Source organism: Tenrec ecaudatus, chromosome 14 (assembly GCF_050624435.1).
Source record: "Tenrec ecaudatus isolate mTenEca1 chromosome 14, mTenEca1.hap1, whole genome shotgun sequence".
NCBI lineage: Eukaryota > Metazoa > Chordata > Mammalia > Afrosoricida > Tenrecidae > Tenrec > Tenrec ecaudatus.
The window spans coordinates 125,835,079-125,857,717 of NC_134543.1; the positions used below are offsets into that span (position 1 = coordinate 125,835,079).

The 22,639-nt window shown below is 45.9% G+C and overlaps 2 protein-coding genes across 3 annotated transcripts in view; one reads left to right on the forward strand and one right to left on the reverse strand.

The window, feature by feature from the left end:
• Positions 1-1,649: 1,649 nt before the first annotated feature.
• Positions 1,650-19,676, reverse strand: CIAO2A (cytosolic iron-sulfur assembly component 2A). The gene is made up of 5 exons (XM_075531228.1): positions 19,429-19,676; positions 11,414-11,578; positions 10,027-10,076; positions 4,842-4,887; positions 1,650-2,876 (listed from the first exon to the last, which is right to left on the reverse strand). Exons 1-5 carry the CDS (start codon positions 19,550-19,552, stop codon positions 2,779-2,781), a joined length of 483 nt encoding a protein of 160 aa, XP_075387343.1. The 5' UTR covers positions 19,553-19,676; the 3' UTR covers positions 1,650-2,778.
• Positions 19,677-21,537: 1,861 nt separating this feature from the next.
• Positions 21,538-22,639, forward strand: part of SNX1 (sorting nexin 1) — a 40,768-nt gene continuing 39,666 nt past the window's right edge. The window contains exon 1 of one of the 2 annotated variants that reach the window (XM_075531923.1): positions 21,538-21,760. In XM_075531923.1, coding sequence (XP_075388038.1) covers positions 21,599-21,760 — 162 coding nt within the window. In that variant the 5' untranslated portion in view covers positions 21,538-21,598. The remainder of the gene's footprint in view (positions 21,761-22,639) is intronic. The other variant, XM_075531924.1, reaches the window with a different exon arrangement.

The following is a 22,639-nucleotide window of genomic DNA, read 5'->3' on the forward strand; positions in this document are numbered from 1 at the left end:
TTTAAACTATTAATCCAACTCAACAGCATACCCTTCCCAGCTCCTTGGTTTCTCCTCTTCCCGTGCTATCTTCGTATCACACCCAAGCTAAGCCCTGTGCCGTCTAGCCCATTGCTTTACTTCCCTTGCTTGCCTTCCGCCGCTCGGCAGTCTCGTCTGTTCCTGTTGCTATGGATGTCTTTGTCTTGGCTTTGACATTTTTTCCACTTGCCTCAGACACCCAAAGCACGCTATAGACATAGAACAGTCTTACTGAGTTGGTTGGCTCTGGACAAGCTGGGCCTGCCTGGTGATTAGAGCTGGCTTTTTCTGGGGATGGTACTTTCCATGGGCTTATCAGTGTTTGCTATGCCCTTCACCTGGCAGATACATCTCCACTCTTACTCTGCTCACTTGCTACCCTCTCCTGAATCCCTGCCTTCCAGGCAAGATCCATCCAAACTCTTCCTGTTGATGTCTCTTTGACCCAGGGAATGGTCTGTTGGAAATGTCCACTCTAACCCCACCGCAGGGTCCATGAGAAACATTCATGCGTCCTCCCCCAGGAGGTTTCTGCCATGAAAGCCTGGCCTAGCCCTCTAGATTTTCTAGACAGGAATTAGACCACAGCCTCAGCCCACTTCTTTTATTCGTAGGCCTGAGCCAGATGTAAATGCTCTGCGTTGCAACAGGCATGTATCTACATTCTCTCTGAGCTGTCCCCTCAGAATTCTCCTTCACACAAAAGCCTATCCAAAGAAATTGATCATCAATCTTCTCCCCAAATTCTTTCTCAAAATATATTCTTGAAGTGAGCAGAGGGGTCAGAGCCATTGAACATGTTCTCTTGTTTTCTCCCTTAGTATCCTCGATTAAACGTGAGGCAAGGAGTTCCATGTCAGTAATGTGTATATCTGCTACTGGTTGCTACATAACAATACCCTAAAAATTAGTGGCACACAGTAATTCACGTTTATTGAAGGTGGCGCCCATGTAGAACCACCTGCTCTGAGCTCTTGCTGTTAGATCCAAGAATCAAGAGAAGAGACTGTGTGCTGGAGAGCCAGAGCAGGCAGGGCACCCAAGAGCAGGCAGGAGAGCCAGAGCAGGCAGGGCTCCCAGGAGCAGGCAGGAGAGCCGGAGCAGGCAGGCCACCCAAGAGCAGGCAGGAGAGGCGGAGCAGGCAGGGCACCCAGGAGCAGGCAGGAGAGGCGGAGCAGGCAGGGCACCCAGGAGCAGGCAGGAGAGCCAGAGCAAAGCTTCTGTCTTCTCGTGGCTGTGGACACCGAGCGAAGTCAGTTAATGAGGCCATCCTCAGCCAATGGCAGTAAGGTGGTCAAACTGCCCGCCCTCCCAACCCCCGACTTCAGGGTTACAGCCCTGAGGGTAGGGGCAGAGAGGAGGCAATAGCACTGATGACTGCATAACCCCGCTGGAGGGGAGCAGACAACAGAATTATATGTGAATGAATATTGGGCGGTGTAAGATAATAAATGAGGGGAGGGAGGGGATAAAATGGAGCTGACACCGAAGAGTTCAAGAAAAGAGAACATGATTTGAAACTGTGGTAGCAAGTGTACAATACTGCTTGATGTGATGGAACTATGGAATCTTATGATCTCTGTAAGAGCTCCCAATAAAATGACTAACAAGAAATTCCACTCCAAAAATAATACTAAGAAATATTTATTATCTTTTATAGCTTCTGTAAGGTATTTGGGAATGGCTTACTAGGACGTTCTGGCTCACGAGGGTCCAGCTAAGATGTCGGCAAGGGTGGCGGTTAAAAAGGCCTGGTTGAAGCCGGACACTAATCACTTTCCAGGTGGTTCACACACGTTTGGCACGCTGGCGCTGGTTGTTTGGTAGGAGGCTCAAGTTCCTCTGTGTGGGATCCTCCCTGGGGTCGTCGGGGCACCTCGCTGTGGCATTACTCATGCACAGAATGAGTAAAGCAAGAGGCGAAGATGCAAACAGCGACACCGTTTATCACATAACCCAAGGAGGCAGGCACCGTCACTGCTGCCGTTCTTGATTGGTCACAATGACGAGCTCTGTTTAACAATGGGAAGATACTGTGCAAAGGCATCAATTGATCACTGGGCCTTTGGGGAGGCTGCCTGCCAAACCTCTTTCTAACCCCTAGAACAAACTGCAAATAAAGAGCTGGATATAAATTTAGATTGGCTTAATGTCTATTTCTTGATCTTCAGAACTGGATGTGCCTCCTGGTCCTCTCCACACCTGCTTGCTGTCTAGCTACAAAGGGGCTCACGAGTGATTGTCCTGCAAGGAAGGCAAGGCTTAGAACTGATGATGCCCCAAGAGTTCCTCTCAGATCTGATTCTACGTAATAGGCAAAGATAAAGCTCGGCAAGGCTCTTTAAGAACTTGACATTTACACTGAGTGTCAGCTATTGAATAAAGACGTGCTAAAATGCATCATTATAAGAATCATCTCAGTGTATTTGTTTTACAGAATAATTATTACAATTTAATACATTTGGACACAGATTATCTGACATGAAAAGTAGTTGTTATCAAGAGAAAAGCAACTCATTTTACACATAATAACTAGAAAATATTTTTCTGGTCACTTAAGAGTTACAAATCCTGAGAATGTTATTTACCGAATAAACTAAGTATGATCTTATAGTTAAATTGTGCTTGGAAATAATCCTTTAAAAAAATCTTCTGAGGTGCAAACCACCTTGATATTAAACATGAGTCTTTTGCATTTTAGGAAGAGTTTAAACAAAGCGTATCAAACAGTTGCAGTAAATGGCTCTTAAACAGCGATTAATCAGGTTCAAGGACGCACTGCTCCACGATTTCACGTAAGTTGGGATTCTCCATTGCAGCTGCCACTCGCTCTTTATCGTTTATCTGCTTGTTGACTGCAAAACACACAGACGAAAGTTAGCAGAATTAGAGAGGGACAGACAGGGTGGTCATTAGCCTGGTAAGATGTCTACCCTGCTATCCAATTCTTTTGAGAACTTAAATGAAGCTGTTGTTGGATAATTATTCATTATGCAATTTCTAAGGCCGAGAAAGCAATGTTAACAGAGCGAGAGGGGAAAAAATCCCTTATAATCCGCCACTCTGCCACAACTACCTCCATGCCCTTCTCTTTCAGCTTTCCCCAGTCTTACATATTCACAGCAGCACAGGGTCGCCACGGTCGCTCTGTGCCTCGGAGGCCTCCTAAGTAAAACCAGAGAGCTGGGCGCGGTTAGTGTTGTCAGGTCCCTGTACGTCAGGCGTGTTTTCACAGGACAACGTGGGTAGGTGAGGCGGGGCCTCTAAATGCTTTCCTGCTTTGCATTAGGAAGTAGAAGCTGCCTGTTCCTGGGTTGAATAAAGGTAGCCTCCGAAGAGTGAAATAACCAAAGTGCTTGGAATTGTGAAACTCGAGCATGGTGTGAAGCGTTTTCATGACGGCGCCTTGATGGGCTGTCCTCTCTGCTTCTCCCCCGCCCCTGTGGGACCTTCTGAGTCACTGTCTTACTCGTGTCTACTGTTGCTCTTACGCAATCCTGTCTTCCTTCCCCTCCTCTGCTACCGCTACCCGCTTCCCTGTTGGCCTAGTGAAGAAAACAACAAGCATGTCATACAGAGGTCTCGTTATCTGTTCTGCTCTCCATGTTCCAAGTAGGTCGTGTAGAACATTTTGGTTTGCTGATTTCCCAACCCGGCCTCTGTGATTTTTAAGTATTGATGGGTTGACTTCTTTTAGGAGACCAGATGTCCTCTCTATAAAAAAGACTTCTTCCTCTCATTTGGACCAGACAGAGCACCCTTATCCCAAGACTCCATACAGCTTTATGTACCGGAGCTGCGAGACTCAGTCAATACACCCGCTTTCAAGAACACACCTGTCTACTGAAGAGAAGAATCAGACCTTCTTTAAAGTTTGTAAGTCAAGGTCTCAAAAGCTAGGTTTTCTTTACAGATGGCAGTCATTGACCTAAGCCAGTCGGCATCCACAATACAATTGTAATATGTATACATACACACATGCATACACATGAAGAGGTACCCAAAAGAAAACCAGATTTTTTTTCAAAGTTATGTATATAATTTTTTTTACAAAACAGCCTTATCCCCTTCAAAGTACTCTCATTACACTTAATACGTTTGTCAAATCTGTAATTCTATTCTTGGAAACATTTTTCACACTCATCTGTTTGGATGGCTGACAGCACCTCCCTTTTTTTCCTTCTACGTCATCAAATCACTGTCCTTTCATGTCCTTCTGCATTCGCAGAAACAAAAAGAAGTGGCAAGGAGTGAGGTCAGGTGAGTAAAGTGTGTGGGGGCAGGCGAGGCATGCTGTATTTTGCCAAAAACTGGTGCACTGAGAGGGCTGGGTGAGCAGGTGCACTGTCGTGGTGACAAAACCAGTCCATCTGCCACAAATCAGGCAGTGTTGTTGCTCACTGTTACACTATCTTTTCAGAACTGCTAAATAGAAAGCTTGATTAACAGTCCGACCTGGCGGAACGAACTCCAAATGCACTACAAGTTGACATTTCCATCCATCTGGGAAGTTGATGGATGTCCGGAATGAGATTTGTCGTCCATCGACATTTTACCTTTTTTGAAATGAGAAAACCACTCGTACACTAGAGTTGTTCCCATAGCGCTCTCCTTGTCAGCTGTGTTCAACATCACAACAGTTTCTGCAGCATGTTTCCCGAGCAGGAAAGAAAATTTCCCCACCGCGCACGCATGTGTGTATGTGTGCATTCCTTGAAGTGCCTGAGCCTTTCCTCTCCTTGGCTGTCGGCGAGACCTGGCATCCAGGGTAAAGTACTAGATGAAGCAGTTTTCCAAATTACATTTCAGGATTCACTTACTGTCTTCTTCAGTTGAGTGGGTTCCCTCAGAAATGTAGATTTCCAACTAGAGAAAAAATATGAAAGGCAAACATTAAAGCATTCAGAGATGGAAGGGAGGATGTGAGCCCAAATCTTGTCTCTAATATCTGAGATGCAGGGGAAAAGCCCACAAATCCTTCTGGAAACAAAAACGGAAATAAGCGAAGGTTTTTCTCCTCCTCCATCTGGAGAAGAGTGGTAGGGGTATCCCATTAGTTTTTTCCCATATAAACTATGGTGCCACCGTTGGCTGCTACCCAGCAAGGCTGGTGGTTTGAAGCAACCCTGCAGCTCCCTAACATGAAGGCCTGCTGGTCTGTTCCCATCCAGGTGACAGCTGAGGGGACAGTCCTGCTCTGTCACGTGGGTTGCTATGAGTCAGACTGATACACAAAGTTTTACACAAGTAAGGCCTCATACCTGCTGTTTTACTCATGGACATGCTGCTCCCCTACACGCTATCTCTTCCTCCCACACGAGTAACTTCCTCCTGCAACAGCCCCCAGAAAAGTCACATTTCCATTCTAAGGTGGTTTCTTCCATAATTTCCTCTACAGTCACATAATCTTGCACAGATTATATATACAGATGTGCTTACACATTGTGGTAGTTACATAATCTGGTATCAATTTGAGGATTAGAGTGTAGGGGTGGAGTCTAGCCTGTCAATCAGAATAGAGCCAATGAGGGCTCTGTGTGGGCATGGCCTTCTCCTGAGGATTCTGGGAACTCCGGTATTTCCTCCTTGGAGGCTGGAGACACTCTCTGCTCACTCCCTGTAAGACATCCCTGTGGAGATGACACATGGAGAGAGGCTGATGGAGCCAGACCTCTGGAGCCAGAGAAGCCACGTGGAGAGCCCTGCCAGCGCTGAGATGCTTACACCACCACTGGATCCACAAGACTTCCCACCCACTGGGCTGTGATCTTCCTGCATTGAGTGTCATTGGATGTGTTTCGTGAGTCTGAAGAGGACTGTATAGAGTGATATCAGACAGATGGGCTAATATCGGACTATGGACTTGATCTGTTCAATTGCTCTTTCTTATACACATGAGTGTGTCTATGAACTTGTTTCTCTAGTCTACCCGGATTAACACACACATATGCATAAATATCACAGGAATAAATGAGGAGGGTTCAACAAGTTTGTGGGAAAATTTCATTCTCTATCTTTCAATTACATATACTACACAGAATCTATTACTAAGTAATTTCATCTTTTGAGTGGCTGGTATTGAGTAAATAATAACGTTTTCTTGATATACTGGACAAGGGATTAATCTCTAAAATCGACATAAAGCTTCAATGTGTCACCAAAAAAAAATCCAATTTTAAAATGGGCAGAGGACTGCTATCTGAGAAAGCATTGTGAAGTCAATTATGGCAGATATAGTTAGGTTAAAATATAACAACTTATCTTTTGATTTCCTTGTGCCTTATTTTAAAGTTTTTGTTTTTGATATTTTCTCTCTTTTAGATTGAGGTTTTTCTGTGTTTTATTTTGCCATTGTTGTTTTTTTCCCCTTGTTTTTGTTTTATGTTATTTTTTTGTGTATGAAGTCCAGGAAGGATAAATCATTAAATAGTAACTGGATTAATAATTACCTAGGGGCATGGCATGAGGAATCCTGGTTGCCTAGTGGTTACAAGTGTGGCTGCTAACTGCAATGTCAGCAATTCCAAACCACTAGTGGGTCCACAAGGGAAAGACCAAGCTTTCTGCCACTGTACAGAGTTAGGGTCTCAGAAAACGCATGGGTGTAGTTCTACACTGGCTTACAGGGACGCTGTAAGTCCGAATTAACTTGACAGGAGAGTTTTTGAGAGGTGCGGCAGGGGAGGTTGGGGGAAATGGGGAGATAACAATGAGTCCAAGAAAGAAGAAAATGTTTGGAAATTGCTTGTGGTGATGATTGTACAACTCTTCCTAAGATGACTGAACCATTAAATTGTTCATGTAAATTATAGGCCAATAAAATTATTTTTAGAATGGGCAGAGGATATGAACAGACAGTTCACCAAAGAAGGCACTCAGGTTGGCAATAAACATATGAAGAAATGCTCTCAATCACTAACCACCGGTGATGCAAATTAGAACAATGATGAGATACCACCTCACACTGGCATTGGCATTAATAAGTTTTAAAAAGCAGAAAATAACAAATGCTGGAGCTGGCATGGATAGGTTGACACTTCCATATACTGCAGATGAAACTGTAACACGGTACAGCCACAGTGGAAAACAGCGTGGTACCTCTTCTAACGAATGGAAACAGCAATACTACATGATGTAGCAATAATCACGCTGCTTGGTTCTTAAACCAAACTCACTACCCACGAACCCATGCCAACTCACAGTGACCCGACAGGACACAGCAGAACTGCCTGTGCGTTTCTGAGACTGTGATCCTTTGGGGAGTAGAAAGCTACGTGTTTCTCCTGGTGGTTTCGAATTGCTGACCATGTGTTTAGCAGCCCGATGCATAACCACTGTGCCACTACGGCTCCCTGCTTGGTGCATACGCTACACAAATAAGAGACACAGCACAGACAGATGTTCACACAGCACTATTCACAATGCAAGACGATGGACACAAATTTCAGGCCCAACAGTGGGAAAATGGGTAAACTTTGGGATTACTTTGCATCGTTAAAGAATAATGAAGAAACCGTAAAACACTTCATGACATGGATGGCTATGGAGGACATTAAGCTGAGTGAAGTTCGTCGATCGCAAAAGGACAACTACTGAATAAAACACTCTGATGGCTACCAGCAGTGACGGGGGAAGAGGAGAAAGGGGAGGGATGGGCTAGAGGGTTGGCAGGTGCTATTTGGGAAAAGGGGAGATAATATCCCATGAGAGAGATGTGGCGGGAAGAGAGGCAGGTCGGACAGGGCAAACCACTGGGAGTGGGATACGTGGCTGAACACAAAAATGATGGCCCCACCACCACCTCATTCACAATTACAAAGGTAAACAAATTTTAAAGACCTTAGAGATCAGCACATTCATCTTTTAGAAAAGAGACCACCGTAGAGACTCACCTAAAGGCATAAAGCTCTTATTCTACAGTTACCAAGAGCTAGCACAGACAGAAAGGGCACACCTTTATTTTAATTTTGTAATCATTCATGGCTCCTTATTCTAAATAGTAGTGCATTTACCCTGCTCTTCTTCGATGAACGATACAACAGAGCAGCCAAACAACTAATGCGGAAATGTCCCTCCTTCACATAGAAACTTCAGCTAATAAAGAGATGATGGACTGTCATCAGTTTATTAGCCTTTGATTAAATAATAAAGCTAGACAATGATTGTCAATGGCTGTCCAAAGAGTACAATGAAAACCTGACAAGGAACTTCATAATGGAAGTCATGGTGAGGCATAAAGGTCAGGCTGACATCTGAACCCACTGAAAAATCTGAGCATCGCCAAAAGATAGTCAATCAGACATCTAGCCCCTTAATGGGACGCAGTCAGAAGTATACAACACCACCTATCAAAAGAGTTGATTGAGCAACAATAAGACTATGAATCTGATCAGGAAGTACGTTACTCTAACTACAGAAAACATAAGGGACAAAGCCAAATTCATTGCCATCAAGTGGATTCCGACTCACAATCACCCCACAGGACAGAGCAGACCCCCTCTTTGGGTTACTGAGACTATAATTATTTATAGAAGCAGAAAATCTCTCTCTCTCTTTCTCTCTCTCTCTCCAGAAAGCCTTATCTTTCTCCTTCAGAGCACCTACTGGGTTTGAACAGCTGACCTTTTGGTTAACAGCTAGGACTCTTACTGGGGCAAAAGAATATTTCAATGGCATGGGATAAAAATAATCACTAAAACACAGTGAAGGGCATGTTGAATTCCAGGACTGGATAGGACAAACTCTTCTCTCTCTTCAGCTTACAACTGCAAGAAAGGAAGTGTTCATAAAAGGAGGAAGATTAGTTGTTGACAGGGTTGGGTGTTGAGGGAAGTAGAGCGGGAGTAACTTCTAATGAGCACGTTTCCTTTTTTTAAATTATTAAAATGTTTTGAGCATGTTTAAGGTTGATGGAATGTTCTACAACTGGCAGATGGTTAAGTCACACAACTCCATAGGTAATGATGGCTAAGTCAAAGGCATTGTGGTAAAATTGTAGAACTTTATTAAACAAAACTAGAAAACACGAAGCTATTGTTTCTTAGCATGTCTTCAACCTGGGTCTATACACTTCTTGAGTGCGTATACCCTTCCCCAAAGAATCCTGTGCTTTTCGATTTACACCATATTAAAACTGCAGCTTGGACATCGTCCAGGGATTCAAATCATGTGCCTTTTTCAAAGCTCACAGAGCAGTCCAGAGGATGTGACTGGGGTGACGTTTCCTAATGAAATCTCCACAGTCCTTGCTGTCCTCAAAAGAGCCAGGCGCACCGTGCACCTTCCTGACCTTTTTCTCACCAATGCAATTTTCCACGTTACTAAAACTTCTTCAGAATACGCCCCATGATCATCCTGCATCCTCTGAGGACGTGTACCATGACTGCCCCTGTGGACTCCACCCCACAACACAAACAACAGGACCTTCTCAATGGATTCCTCTGTCTTGGATTCCACAGCCCTGCAGATCCCCTCAAAAGAGCTAACAAGACTAAGACAGTTTATTCCTAAGAGAATTGGCCTGCAGCCATTCACTGACCAGAGCCATGTTTACGCATTTTTGGTTAAGAATAGACCTGTGTATGAATGAACTGGAACACCAGTAGCAACATTTTCTGAGTAATTCTCATACACGGAAAACCACTGAATTGCAGTTTCTATGGGTGAAGCATGTGGTATGTAAATTATATATCAATAAAACTATTATAAAAAGACAAAGGTTTGACAAAGTATTGCATGCAAAAATGATGTCCTGATAGGTAAAAGAAAAGGCAAAACCAAAACAAACTCCGTCATTGAGCCTACTCTGACGCACAGTGAGCCTACAGGACAGCACAGAAGTGCCCCTGTGGGTGTCCAAGGGCGCAGACCTTTATAGGCGCAGAGAGCTTCGTCTTTCTCTCCAGAGTGGCTGCCTTACCCATGAGGGCCCCTTTCTAATCATGTGAATCCCCACCTAATTCACAGTAAAAAATAAAAAAGGCAAGAAAAAGTTCATATCCTTACCTTATGCTTAAATGGTAAACACCGCTGAAGTTTTACTCTTAAGCAGAGCCCTGGGAAGGAAAAAGAAAAAGCTCCAATTACCTCTTCTAGGTTACACCACCATTCACTTCAGGGTGGAGAACATCCGGCCGGTGGGCCAGCACTTCCAGACATCACCGTAGGGGTGAGTTAATTCCGTATTTGACCAGTATGGTCTGCGAATCATGTTATGAATATCCAATTGCCAGAATAAAAGGTCCTCATCCCTGATGTAATTAATCTTCTGAGGAGCGTTTCATTTGAAATAAATTCCCTTCACATTATTCATGGAGCCCTGGTGGTGTTGTCAGGGGGCACTGTGCTACTAACCACACGAGTGGCAGTTCAACTATATCGGGAAAGATGAGGCTGTCTGTCCTGTAACTGTTTACAACCCTGTCTGTCCTGTAACTGTTTACTACCTCAGGAAGTCTGCACAGGGTCGCTAGAAGGTGGACTGACTTGACTGGTAGCAGTGGGATTGGGCACACGTCCAAAAATACCTCTTGTACAGCTTGCTGCTGGCAAATCTAAAACACGGAGAATGTAGCCTCTCAATAGAAAACGGCTCCAAAACTACTCTCCCACCAGGACCTTTGTCTGTATTCCACGGAAGCCAACAGAGAAGATGGTGATGTCAACAGACCAGAGTTGACAGAGGGGCTGCCTCCATTAATGTGGGGTGTGCCCACCGAAGAGCAGCAGCGTGGAGGGGCAGATCTGGAGTCAGGAGTCCTGGGCCTGAGCCTCAGGTTTACCATTCCCTGGCTACATGGTGCCGAGCAAGTCACTTCAACCCTCTGAGCCTAAGGTTCCTCATCTGGAAGACACAGATAAGTTTAATTCCTGCCTCGGCTAACTGTGGAATGCCTGAAGATGAAGACATGTTAGCCATAAAGTGTGCTCAACCAAAAGAAAGCTCATCGCCACTGAGGTGATTCCGACTCACAGCAACCCTGCAGGGTGCGGTAGAACTGCCCCTGTGGGTTTCCAAGACTCTAAGTCTTTACAGAGTAGAAAGCCTCATCTTTCTCCTGCAGAGTGGCTGATGGTTTTGAACTGGTGACCTTGTGATTAGCAGCCCAACCAGAGCTCCTCCAGAAAGTGTGATTCATGGTGTAAATTGTTATTTGGGGGTCAGGATTTAGCTTAGAATTTAAGAATCCAGACCCACAGAATAGATTCTGACCCACAGTAACCCTATACATAGTATAACTCCTCTTCTGGGTTTCCGAAACTTGAACTCATTACTGGAGCGAACAGCATCTTTCTCCTGCAGAGCAGCTGGCAAGTTTGCACCACTGGTCTTGTGGTTAGCAGCTCCATGTGTAAAACTGTACGTAAGAAACACATCTTTCGATAAGCTCACCAATAAGAGTTGCTAGAGAGCAATGAGGTACTGTTGGCGTGAACTTGATGATGACCAGATAGTCTTCTTCATTTATCTCCTGAACCTCCACACAACTCTCCGTCACCACTTCCAGTTCTTCTAGAGTATTGGGCTTCTCGGGGTCCCGAATAGTTCGAATCAAATCTGAAACAGCATCAAAGACAAAGCATTGCACTTAAAAATGAACATTCCACATAAAGAATTTTAATCTAAACATTAACTTCTTTCAGTTGAAGTACATAGTACAGCAACTTCCCAGGTTTCTGACAGGTATTTACTAGTCTACCAATTTCCTTTTGAGAAAACTGTTTTCCAGGATGATTATTAAACCCACATCCAGTGTCTTGAATCCAACATTTGGATTCATGGTTCTGGTGGAGAAAAAGGAAGCACCGTGGGCTGCCAGACCAAGCGACAACTCTCTCTTGGAAGAAGTAGAGCTACAATGCTCCTTGGAAGCAAGGACGGAAGGACTCTCGAGGATTGGGGGCATGATATCAGGAGGGCCCACTCTCTGGAAGAGGACATCATGCTTGGTGAAGTTGGTCGGTGGAAGCAGCTCTGTGGAAGATGGAGGAGGCGGTCTGCTTCTGTGAAGAGCTACAGCCCAGAAGCCCTGCGGAGCAGTCCTACTCTGTCCTACAGGGCAGCTGTGAGTCGGAGTGGAGTCAGTGGCAGGGAGTGGGGATGTGACCTGGGCAGCGTTATTGCTAGCTGGCAACTCACCCACCAGAACCAAAGACAAAGCTAGGGTGACTAGCCGAAAGACCTGATTCTCAAAGAGGCTCCTGACAACAGAGATGAGAGAGCACATGAAGGAATTCCAAAGGCAGAATCAACAAAACATGCTATTTGGATGCAGACGACAAGAAAAGGAAGAAAAAGAAATGACTCAGATTCAAGGCTAAGTGTCTGGGAGAAATGTGCAAGAATAAAAGCAGAAAACAGAACAGAGAAATCCAGGCGAGTTTACCTCAACAAGGGTTCTGAGGTGCTCAAGGGGCAATCTGGTAGAATTGTACAGCAGACACTGAACTGCAGCACAAGGTCTAAATGAGCAGCAGGGCTAGAGTGGTAGTTGAACGCAGGTGATTCACAAAGGAGTGTGAACAGTAACACTGGCACCACCGGGAATGCTTTGAAAACATATCCCTGTTGGGCACAATCAAGCACCTCACAGGCTTGTTTTCTGGGTTTACTTAGGAGACAAGTTGGTCAACTGGTAGAGCACAGTTCATAAAGATAATGTTCGTCATTCTAGTTTGACAGCTCTTACAAACACCATCTGCCATCAATGCAAGACTCTTCTTATTTGGAATGAAAGACAGTGAAGGATACCCAGGGCTCAAGGAAGTAACTGGCCCACAGGACGAATAGCCCACATGAACCACGACATCATCTTGCCTGAGAGCACCGGAGCTGGCTGGTCCTCAGCTACCACTGCTGACTGTTCTGACCATGGACATAATATAAGGCTCAGACAGAAGAGAGAAAAATGTAGAACAAAACTGAAAAAACAAAAAAGGTCAGACAGTGGACCAACAGACTCTAGAGGAACCCCAAGACCCTGAGATATCCTTTGAGCTTGGAACTTCAGCCAATTCTGGTAGTAACCTTGCACTGGAATAATAAACTGGCTTATAAAAGAAATAATGTCACCTGGGAGTACCATGCTCCTTGAAGTAATCACCTATCTGAACCCAAATAGTCAACACTCCGCCCAAACCAAGAGTAGATGCTAAAGAATAGGGAGGCTAGATTAATGGAAACAAAACAAACAGAACAGAGAAAATAAGAGTGTTGACACATTTGGAAAATTAAACTGTCACAGAATCATTTGCTAAAGAAATGTTGAATAGGAACCTAATAAGCTATATGAACTTTCATGTAAAATACAATTAAAAAAATGTTTTATCTGCTATCTGGGTCCTAGACCCCAAGATTCTGATTTACAGTAGTTGGTCTGAAGTTTGGCCAAACATTGAGAGTTTTTAAAATTCCCCGGTTATTCTTTCTTTCTTCCTTTGTTTTTCAAGTGTTGTTATAGATGACAAAGTTTAGAGCGGTGGTTCTCAACCTGTGGGTTGCGACCCCTTTGGGGGTCAAACGACTCTTTCACAGGGGTCACCCGATTCATAACAGTAGCAAAATTATAATTATGAAGTAGCAACAAAAATAATTTTATGGTTGGGGGGGTCACCATAACATGAGGAACTGTATTAAAGGGTTGCAGCATTAGGAAGGTTGAGAATCACTATCTTAAGAGTATGCTGGATGATCCCCCATTAGGCTTCTTCTTTAATTAATTGGTATTGCTACATACATCAAATCATTCCATAGTTCCCTAGCATGTCCAGCAGACTAGTACATTTGCTACCACAATCCGTTTCCAAGCATTCTTTTTCTATATGGCCCCTTGACGTTCTCCCCAGTTATTCTTACATGCAGGCCAGTCTGAGAACCACTGGTGCAAACGAAGAGACCCAAGGACAGGCCACCGGGAAGCACCTAAGTTTGGGAGGAGAGGAGAAAGACAAGCAAGCAGAGAAGGTAAGAAGGGTGGCTAACTATCAGGTTCAGGCTGAAGAGAGCTAAAACGAGTCTTTAATTTGTCATTCAGGCGAGAGCACCTTGAAGACAGCAGGAGACAGGTAAAGGCAGAAGCCAGTTTGCAAAAGTGGAAGCCAAGTGAACGCAAATACACAGTCCTGGGGCCGCTGGGACGATCCAGGGGGCTGCCAAAGCCTACACTTTATCCTCTATTACAGAAGCCAGACGATGACAAAGATAAGGGAAACGCAGTGTTTTATAACCAAAGGAGAAGACTCAAATAGAGTCATTTGGAAATGAAAATATAACTTGGGTGGATGGAGGCGAGGAGGAAAGCTAATAAACACTGAAAGGAATGGGTCAAGGAAATGGGAACCAGGATTGGCCTTAGATTACCTTGTAACTCTGAGGTTGTAAAACATATATATTAAGGAGACAGTTAAAAGAAAATGCTGAGGTAGCCTGGTACCTTATCCTATTGACACCTTGTGATCATACGGGCTGGTATTGCTTCTTCCATGTGGGCTCTGTAGCTTCTCAGCTAGATGGTCACTTGTTTATCTTCAAGCCTTTAAGACCCCAGACACTATATATCTTTTGATGGCCAGGCACCATTAGGTTTCTTCACCACATTAGCTTATGCACCCATTTATGTTCAGTGATCCTGTCAGGAAGGTGAGCATCATGGAATGCCAGTTTAATAGAACAAAGTGTTCTTTCATTGAGGGAAGAGTTGAGTGGAGGCCCAATGTCCATCCGCTACCTTAATACTAAACCTATAAATATATGCACGTAGATTTATGTAGTCATATATATTTACATATGCAAATGCCTGTATTTAGACCTCTGTAAATGCCCTTTGCCTCCTAGTTCTTTCCTCTATTTCCTTTTACTTTCCTCTTGTCCCACTATCATGTTCAGGCTTCATTTGGGTTTCAGTAATTTTTCTCGGTTACATTGTTCTTGCCCTACCAGGCCTCCTACACCCTCCTCACCACTGATCTTTTATCACTTGTTGTTCCCTTGTCCCTGGGGTTGTTAACACACACGTCCTTTCCTCCACCTCACCCTTTCCCATGTGCCTCTGGAATCATGGGTCCCATTGTTTTCTCCTCCAGATTATTTATCCCACCTATCTTATCTAGATAGACCTGCAGGGATAATAATAATATGTACATAAAAAAAAAACCCCAAGACTGAGCAAAACAAAAGAAAACAACAATACAATAAAAGAAAAGCCTGTAAATAGTTAAAGGTCTGTATGTTGACCTTTAGAGGTGTTTTCTGGTCAAGTCTGATGGGGTGCAATGCCCTAGCCCAAGTCTATTTTTGGTATTCCCTGGGGACTTGGTTGCTCTGTTCTCCTTGCTGTTCTGTTGCACACCCTGAGTATTTCACCTCAGTGTGGTGGGGTCAGATCAGGCGCAGGTATCAGGCATCAAAGAACAAAAAAATCATATTATTGTGAATGAGGCGGAGTGCAGAGTGGAGACCCAAAGCCCATCTGTAGGCAACTGGACATCCCCTTACAGAAGGGTTGCAGGGAGGAGACAAGCCAGTCATGGTGCAGTATAGCAATGATAAAACAGACAACCTTCCTCTAGTTTTTTAATACTTTCCCCCTCCCCCTCGACTCCCATCTCCCCCCACTATCATGACCCCAATCCTACCTTACAAATCTGGCTAGACCAGAGGATGTAGTACACTGGTACAGATAAGATCTGGAAATACAGGGAATCCAGGACAGATAAACTCTTCAGGACCAACAATGAGAGCAGTGATACCAGGAGGGGAAGGGGAAGGGGGGGGTAGAAAGGGGGAACCGATCACAATGATCTACATATAACCCCTTCCCTGGGGGATGGACAGCAGAAAAGAGGGTGAAGGGAAATATCGGACAGTGGAAGACATGAAAAAATAATCATTTATAAATTATCCAGGGTTTGTGAGGGATGGAGGGTAGGAGAAGGAGGGAAAATATGAGGAGCTGATACCAAGGGCTCAAGTAGAAAGAATGTTTTGAGAATGATGTCAATAAATGCACAAATGTGCTTGACACAATGGATGGATGTGTGGATTGTGATAAGAGATGTACGAGCTCCCAATAAAATGATTTTTAAAAGAAAATGCTCAGGTAGAAAGGAGAAGCAGAGGGAGGTCACGTAGGATGAGTTTGGGGTTCTCAGCACGAGGTTTTGCTCTCTATTTATAAGCACCCCGGGATCAGAAATGCAGCAAGGAAAGAAAAAGGATCAGTCAGACTGTACTTTCTACCTCTTGGGCTTAGCCCATGATTAGTAATGAGAAATTTAACGCATGGGCAGGAAAGAGGCCATAGCTCTTCAAGACTGTGATCTCAGAGGGCTCTGAGAACCAAGGCTTTGGAAAAGGACAGTGTTGCCTCATCACTGCCTTCTATACAAGGTTCAGCCAAAGAAGCTGTATTCTATCCTATATACGCCATGTCATCTGAAATGAAATCTCACCCATTATTCAACTGGGCCAGTTCTCTAGTGATTTGAGAGGCTTGGATTTCTTTAGAAGGAAAACAGTGTTGATCTCCTCACATTCCTCCCTCGCCAGAAATTCTTCTGCCGTTCCTTAAGCATACTGTTCTCATCTCTAAACGTCAGCCCTAATTTCCTTCGCCTCGTATGCCCTGACCCTCTACATACCGAAACGAACCGAAACCCAAACCTGTTCCCACAGGAGTCCTTAATTCCTGTAGGAGATAGCTTCCAAGGTTATAGTCTTTATGGACTAGGACCACCATGTCTTTCTCCCGTGAAGGCTGGGAAGTTAGAAGGGCCTTTGTTTTGGTTTGCCCACTGTGCCACCAAGGCTCCTGTGTACATCTCCAGACCCTACTCTTCAAGACCCAACTCAAGTGCCTCTTCTCCTTTAAGCCTTTCCAGATCCCCAGATCCTCTGTCAAGGTTTAGTGTTTTTCCTTCCTCTGAATTTCTGTATCTTATTGAGGCCTAAAAGCCCTTTTATCTAGGGAGTCCTGGTGGCACAGTGCGTTAGGTAGGCACTGGGTAGCTAACCAGAAGGTCAGCAATTTGAAACACCAGCCACTCTAAGGGAGAAAGATTAGGCTTTCTACTCCTATAAAGATATAGTCTCAGAAACCCAAGGGGCAATTCCACCCTGTCCTTTAGGGTCGATATGAATCAGAACTGAATGGATAGAAGTTACGGTTGTTGTTTTTTTCTGCATAGTCTTTTTCTACATACTTGGCATGTTTATATTTACATACATCTCCCTCAGTATAAGTTTGAGGTCAAAGATTGTCTCTTCCAAAGGTGCAACCCAGTGCCCTTAGATTTGCTGTAGGCAGAAGAGGGACAAGATACGCGTGTGTCCAACTGCTTGATGGGCTTGATTGCACTCAGAACCTAGCCCAGGTGGCTTAAGGAGTCCTTGGGCGTCACGAATGGTTAAGCACTGGATTGCTAACTGAAAGATTATTGGTTGGAGCTCATCCACGTCATTAGAAAGGCCACAAGGTCACAGTCTTAACCTATAGAGCAACCGTTCTACTCTACAGCACTAAGAATATTGGCTCAAACAAACCAAGGGGGTGGGAGCAGAGAGCCTAAACCCATCTATAGACAATGGACATTACCTCACAGAAGGGTCACAAGGAAGGAAGGGGTCAACCAGGGTGCAGTATAGCACTGATGAAACACATAATATTCCTCTGATTCTTTGAGACTTTCTCATCCCCCACCATCATGACCTAGTCATGATGCCTTTCAGTTCTGTCTAGACCGGAGCATGTACACTGGTACAGATAAGAGCTCACGCCATACAGAATCCAGATCAGATAAATTCCTCAGGAACAGAAATGGGAGCAGCAAGACAACAGGGTGGGGAGAAGGGATGAACAGAAACTGTGAGGGAAGGCAGACAGTGGTCGGTGTAAGATATGGAAATAATAATAATTTATAATTTATCAAGGGATCACGAGGGGGGAGAAGAAGGGAAGGGAAAAAAGAGGAGCTCATACCAAGGGGTCAAAGAGTAAATGTTTAGAAAATAATGGTAACATATGTACAAATATTCTTGATACAACTGATGTATGGATTGTTAGAAGCTGTGAAACCCCCAATAAAAATTTTTAAAAGGAAAAGAAGAATATTGGATCTGATGCTCAGAGATTCCTGCTGCTCACCACGAGTCCCAAAGCTCAGTCTTGAAAGCCTGCGGAGCACAGTTCTAGTGTGTGCAGCACATGGGGGCACCTAGAGTGGAAAGACACTAGGCTGGTTTGGTTTGTGGCTACGTAAGTCCTGCCGCTATCCAGAGGGAGCCCTGGTGGTATAGCGGCCTAACCGCTAGGCTGCTAACCACAAGGTCATCGAACCCAACAGAGATTCCACAGGAGAAAGATAAGGCTATCTATTCTCCTAACGATTTAGTCTAAGAAACCCCAAAGGGGCAGTTCTACCCTGTTCTATACGGTAACTGAGCTAACTGGTGCCACAGGTCTTCCCCATCCCCCATTTTCTTCTATAACCCTTACCTGAATTATATTTGTATTCTTATGGTTCAGATCTTTTATCTGAGGACAGCAGGAATTTCTGAACATTAGATCCAATCGTTCCAGTTTACAAAAACACATCATTCCAAAAAAGGAGTCACCTGGCAACTGAGGCGTGATGGCAAGTGCACCACGTTTGGAATCAGAAAACGTGTTTTCCCTTTTAGCTCTGATCCTTACAGGCAACAGGACCTCCACTATGTTTAAGCAGTCTACGGCTGAGTTTCCATACATGTGAATGGAATTAAAAGATGATGGGATTTTCCCAGGAACTTTAAAAATGCATTCTCTCGTTTGTGGGTGCAGTAAGTACTCCTAAGTTTTAGGGCTGTGATAATGGAACTGTAAGTGTGAAGCCTTATTAAGAGAAGCGTAGTTCATCTTTTCTTTCTGGGACCTCTGCCTATTGACTTTGCCACAGAAGAGTGACTGACCTTGGGCCAGTCCCCAACTCGGGTGACACCTACCAATGACTGGAGAAGTGCGTGCCCAAGGACCTGGGATAAGCAAGGAGGCTCAAGTAGTGCAATCAGGTAGTGGGGCATCGTTTTGTTTCCTAACCAAGCACCCAAAACTACTGTTCCACCCTGGAGTCTTGGGGCAGTCACTAGGGCGTGGGGTGAATAAGGAGAATAAAGAGTTTAAGATCTCTAGAGTCTAGAGTAAGCGTGCCCCACGTGTAGAAAAAGCAGAAGCCTCCCATCTCCTCCAGTGACTTAGGATCCTTGAAAAAAACAAAACAAAAACATGCTTCCCATTCTCCCGAGGAAATCCGGCAAAAAAAAACAAAAGACACAGCAAAATGGGTCTCTCCTCCACACCCTCAGGCCTTTATCTGTCACTCCTTCCAACCTACCACCCCCACGTTTAACGCCAAACGCCACTCCAGGTAAATTACCATAAACCTCTAGCGCTTTCTCTTCCATGATCCGGGGCTGCCGGGCAGCTCCCTGCTCAGAGGGGCCCGAGAGCCACAGCACTCTGCTCAGCGTCCAGGAAAGCAGCCCGGACAACCGCTCCATTCTCACGCTCCGCCATTCCTGACGACTGTCCCACCCGAGCCACCGTCCCTCAGCAGTCGGCCTGGGAATGTTCAAACTTCCTGGTCGACCAGAGCGGCCGCCAAGGTCCAGAGGACTAAAAAATAGGCGGGACCGGACGTCGTAGCGCAGAGGACCTAGGGAAGAGTGCCGCCAGAACTACGAGCCCCAGCATGCAGTGCGCACTTCCGGCCTGGCCAGGGCGGGGGGGGGGGTGCGGGGGGGAATGCTCGCGGCTTGTGAAGCGCATTGCGTACTGGGATGTGTGGGTCCTTGTCTTCGGAGGCGCTAAAACTGTATTCTGGGGTTTGTAGTTTCCGCTGGGGCTGGGGGGCGGTGTAACGGCCAGTCACGCACCACTGATTGTCGCTTTCAGCGCTTGACATAGGCTCAAGATGAATCCTGAAGAGGTAGGAGAAAAGATGATTTTGGTTTCGAGTGTTGGAGAAACATGTGCACACTGTGCAGAGACTTATTTTTCCGGGGAAGCCGCTTCGAGCCAAAAATCACTCTAACTTCCTGGTCGCGCCGGAAGTGAGTTTCCGTTGCTGGGAAACTGGAACTCTGGAGCCCAGCCAAGTAGGGTAGGCGTTGTTGGAGGAGGACTGCAAGGTTTTCCCGTCTCCTAGGGCCAAAGGACAGGTACCGTACCACTGCAGGCTGAGTATTTCTGCCAAGGGCCTTCAAAGACTACTTAGAAGGGTGAACGTTCCCCTGAGAGATTTACCAGAAGAAAAACAATGCCCCCACCGCTCTGCTGGCCATGCCTTGACGGGTGCCAGCAAACCCGGAGAGCGGCTTCAGGAGTGTTGTCCTTCCATTTAGCTTTCCTTTCAATTGTCATGGACTGGGTACTTACTTTGCCAGAAACAACAGGTACAAAGTAAATAAAGCAGCCACCACCCTGCATAGACTCCCCGATGTTTAGGAATTTGCAGTTGGAAACAAACGGAATCATTTTGTCAAGCTTCACCTCATGTCTTTTTGAGAAGAAAGTATTATCTTGCAGAATTATTCCATGATTACAGATGTCATTTATCTTTAAACTCCAGTCTTACTTGTTTAGCTGCTTTAGACGTTAGTCCCACCAGGCAATCGTGAATAGTGCAGGTGCCAGAAATTTCTTTCATAGATTAATAACTCCCCCACAATTGAGAGGAGCTTCCGAACTCCAAAGCAAATTTAGGACGCTTAGGTTTCCCATCTTCAGTGAACTTTCCAGACTTGTACAAACTGAAGTGATGATCTTTCACTGTGCTCTCAAAACACATCAGTATCGAACATGTTGAGTTGTTTACATGTGTGCTAAGTAAATGAATTGCTAATTGTAATTAAATTAAGTGCTAATTGCAAATGTCTAATGGTCAAGTTTATTTCCCAAGCGCACAGCATGGTGCCAGGCACACAATCAAGGCTCCATATCTATTCCTTGAATGCATTAGCGGAATGTTGTCGAAAGAATAAATGTCAAGGCTTTCTGCAGTCTATTTCAGAGACCTCAAGTATGATTTGCTCTGAAAGCATTGTGTTGTGGAGTAGGTGGCCTGTCTAGGTGTGCAAACTTTTTGGGCCACAGGCTCCTTGATCCAAATGAAGTCTCCCTAAGAAGCCAAAGCTATGGGTAACTCAAAGAGCCCAGGAACTTCAGCAGCCCTCGGCTTCCCTCTTTTTTTTTTAAATCGTTTTATTAGGAGCTCATACAACTCTTATCACAATCCGTGCATACATCAGTTGTGTCAAGCACATTTGTATAATCACTGCCCTCATCATTCTTAAAACATCCGCTCTCCACCCCAGCCCCTGGCATCTGCCACGTTAAGACCGCAGCGTTCTGGTTCCGCGCTCGGATTTGCGGGACGGGAGCCCACGTCCGCGGCTCCGCCCCCGGGGAGCGGACAGCCCAGCGCGCTGGTCCCGTGGGGTCCGGAGGGGGGGGGCGCTCTCACTCCTCCCCGCGCGGGAGCGTTTGCGCGCGGCGCTGGCGCTCGATAAAGTTGTTGTTGCGGCTTCCGCCGCGGGTGCAGGAAGATGGCGTCCGGCGGCGGTGGCGGCTGTAGCGCTTCGGAGAGACTCCCCCCGCCCTTTCCCTGCCTGGAACCGGAGTCCGAGGGGGCGGCTGGCGGGTCAGAACCTGAGGCTGGGGACAGCGACACTGAGGGGGAGGATATTTTCACCGGCGCCGCGGCGACCGTGAGTGGGCCGACTTTGGGGTGGGCGGGCGCCCCCAAAGGGAGGAGAGGCCAGGTGAGGCGGGCCAGAAGGCTGGGCAGTGGGCCCGTGGAGGCGGCCTTGGGGGCCCACGGACGCCGGCAGGCCGGTCTGGACCTGGAATTCCAGGGCAGGCCTCCCCAGCCGAGGGCGGGCGGCCGGGGTTGAGGGGTACGACGGTCTCTTCGTCGGGGTCCCCGACTGCGAGCAGCCGCCGGACGTTATTTGGTCTCGCTGAGTGGCTGCCTCACGAATCCCCGGGCTCTCCGCTGACCATTTCCCAGCCAGGCTGCTTTAACGGGGAATGTGGAGGGCAGACTTTCTTTTCCCACGCTTCACTGCTCCTGGGGTGCACAGTGGCACCTGGAGTGGCCCGCCCACCGGTCCTCTCATTAGCCAGCACCTGCAGTCCTTCCTGGAGGTTCGCTAACAGGACTTCGCGGATCGCTAGGTCCATCCAGGCTGCTTAAGAGGAGGCCCTGCCAGATCGGCCAAGAAGGCGTTGTCCTGTGTAAAGGGATGGCTCCTGCAGTGTCAGAGGGCCTCGAGGAAGTCTGTTCCGTTCGAAGAGGAAACGATGTTGCCCTAGTCGTGTCCAGATTTCTGAGAAGAGTTGCAGTAGTCAGTAAATCGGGAGTCCGTTCTGAAGCCAGTGGCATCTTCTTGGCCTGTTTTCTCAGTATACCGAATAATTTCACCAGAGAGGATGGTTCAGGCTAAGTTGTAATGCTGGATCTGTGGATTTAATATTTCTCTTTATAGTAACCAGTCAGTGGGTGGATGATTAAATAAAACCTCGTTAAATGCTTTATGCAGCCTGTATCTGAAAAGAAAAATCATTTCTTGGGAAACTCTAGTTTA

Bases quoted from the DNA above. Each gene is read 5' to 3' on its own strand.
- CIAO2A (XM_075531228.1), bottom strand. From the start codon at position 19,552: ATGGAGCGGTTGTCCGGGCTGCTTTCCTGGACGCTGAGCAGAGTGCTG. The intron at 4,888-10,026 runs GTAAGGATATGA...TTTTTTCTCTAG, and splicing joins GTTTACCATTTAAGCATAAG to TTGGAAATCTACATTTCTGA. The intron at 2,877-4,841 runs GTAAGTGAATCC...TGTGTTTTGCAG, and splicing joins CCACTCAACTGAAGAAGACA to TCAACAAGCAGATAAACGAT.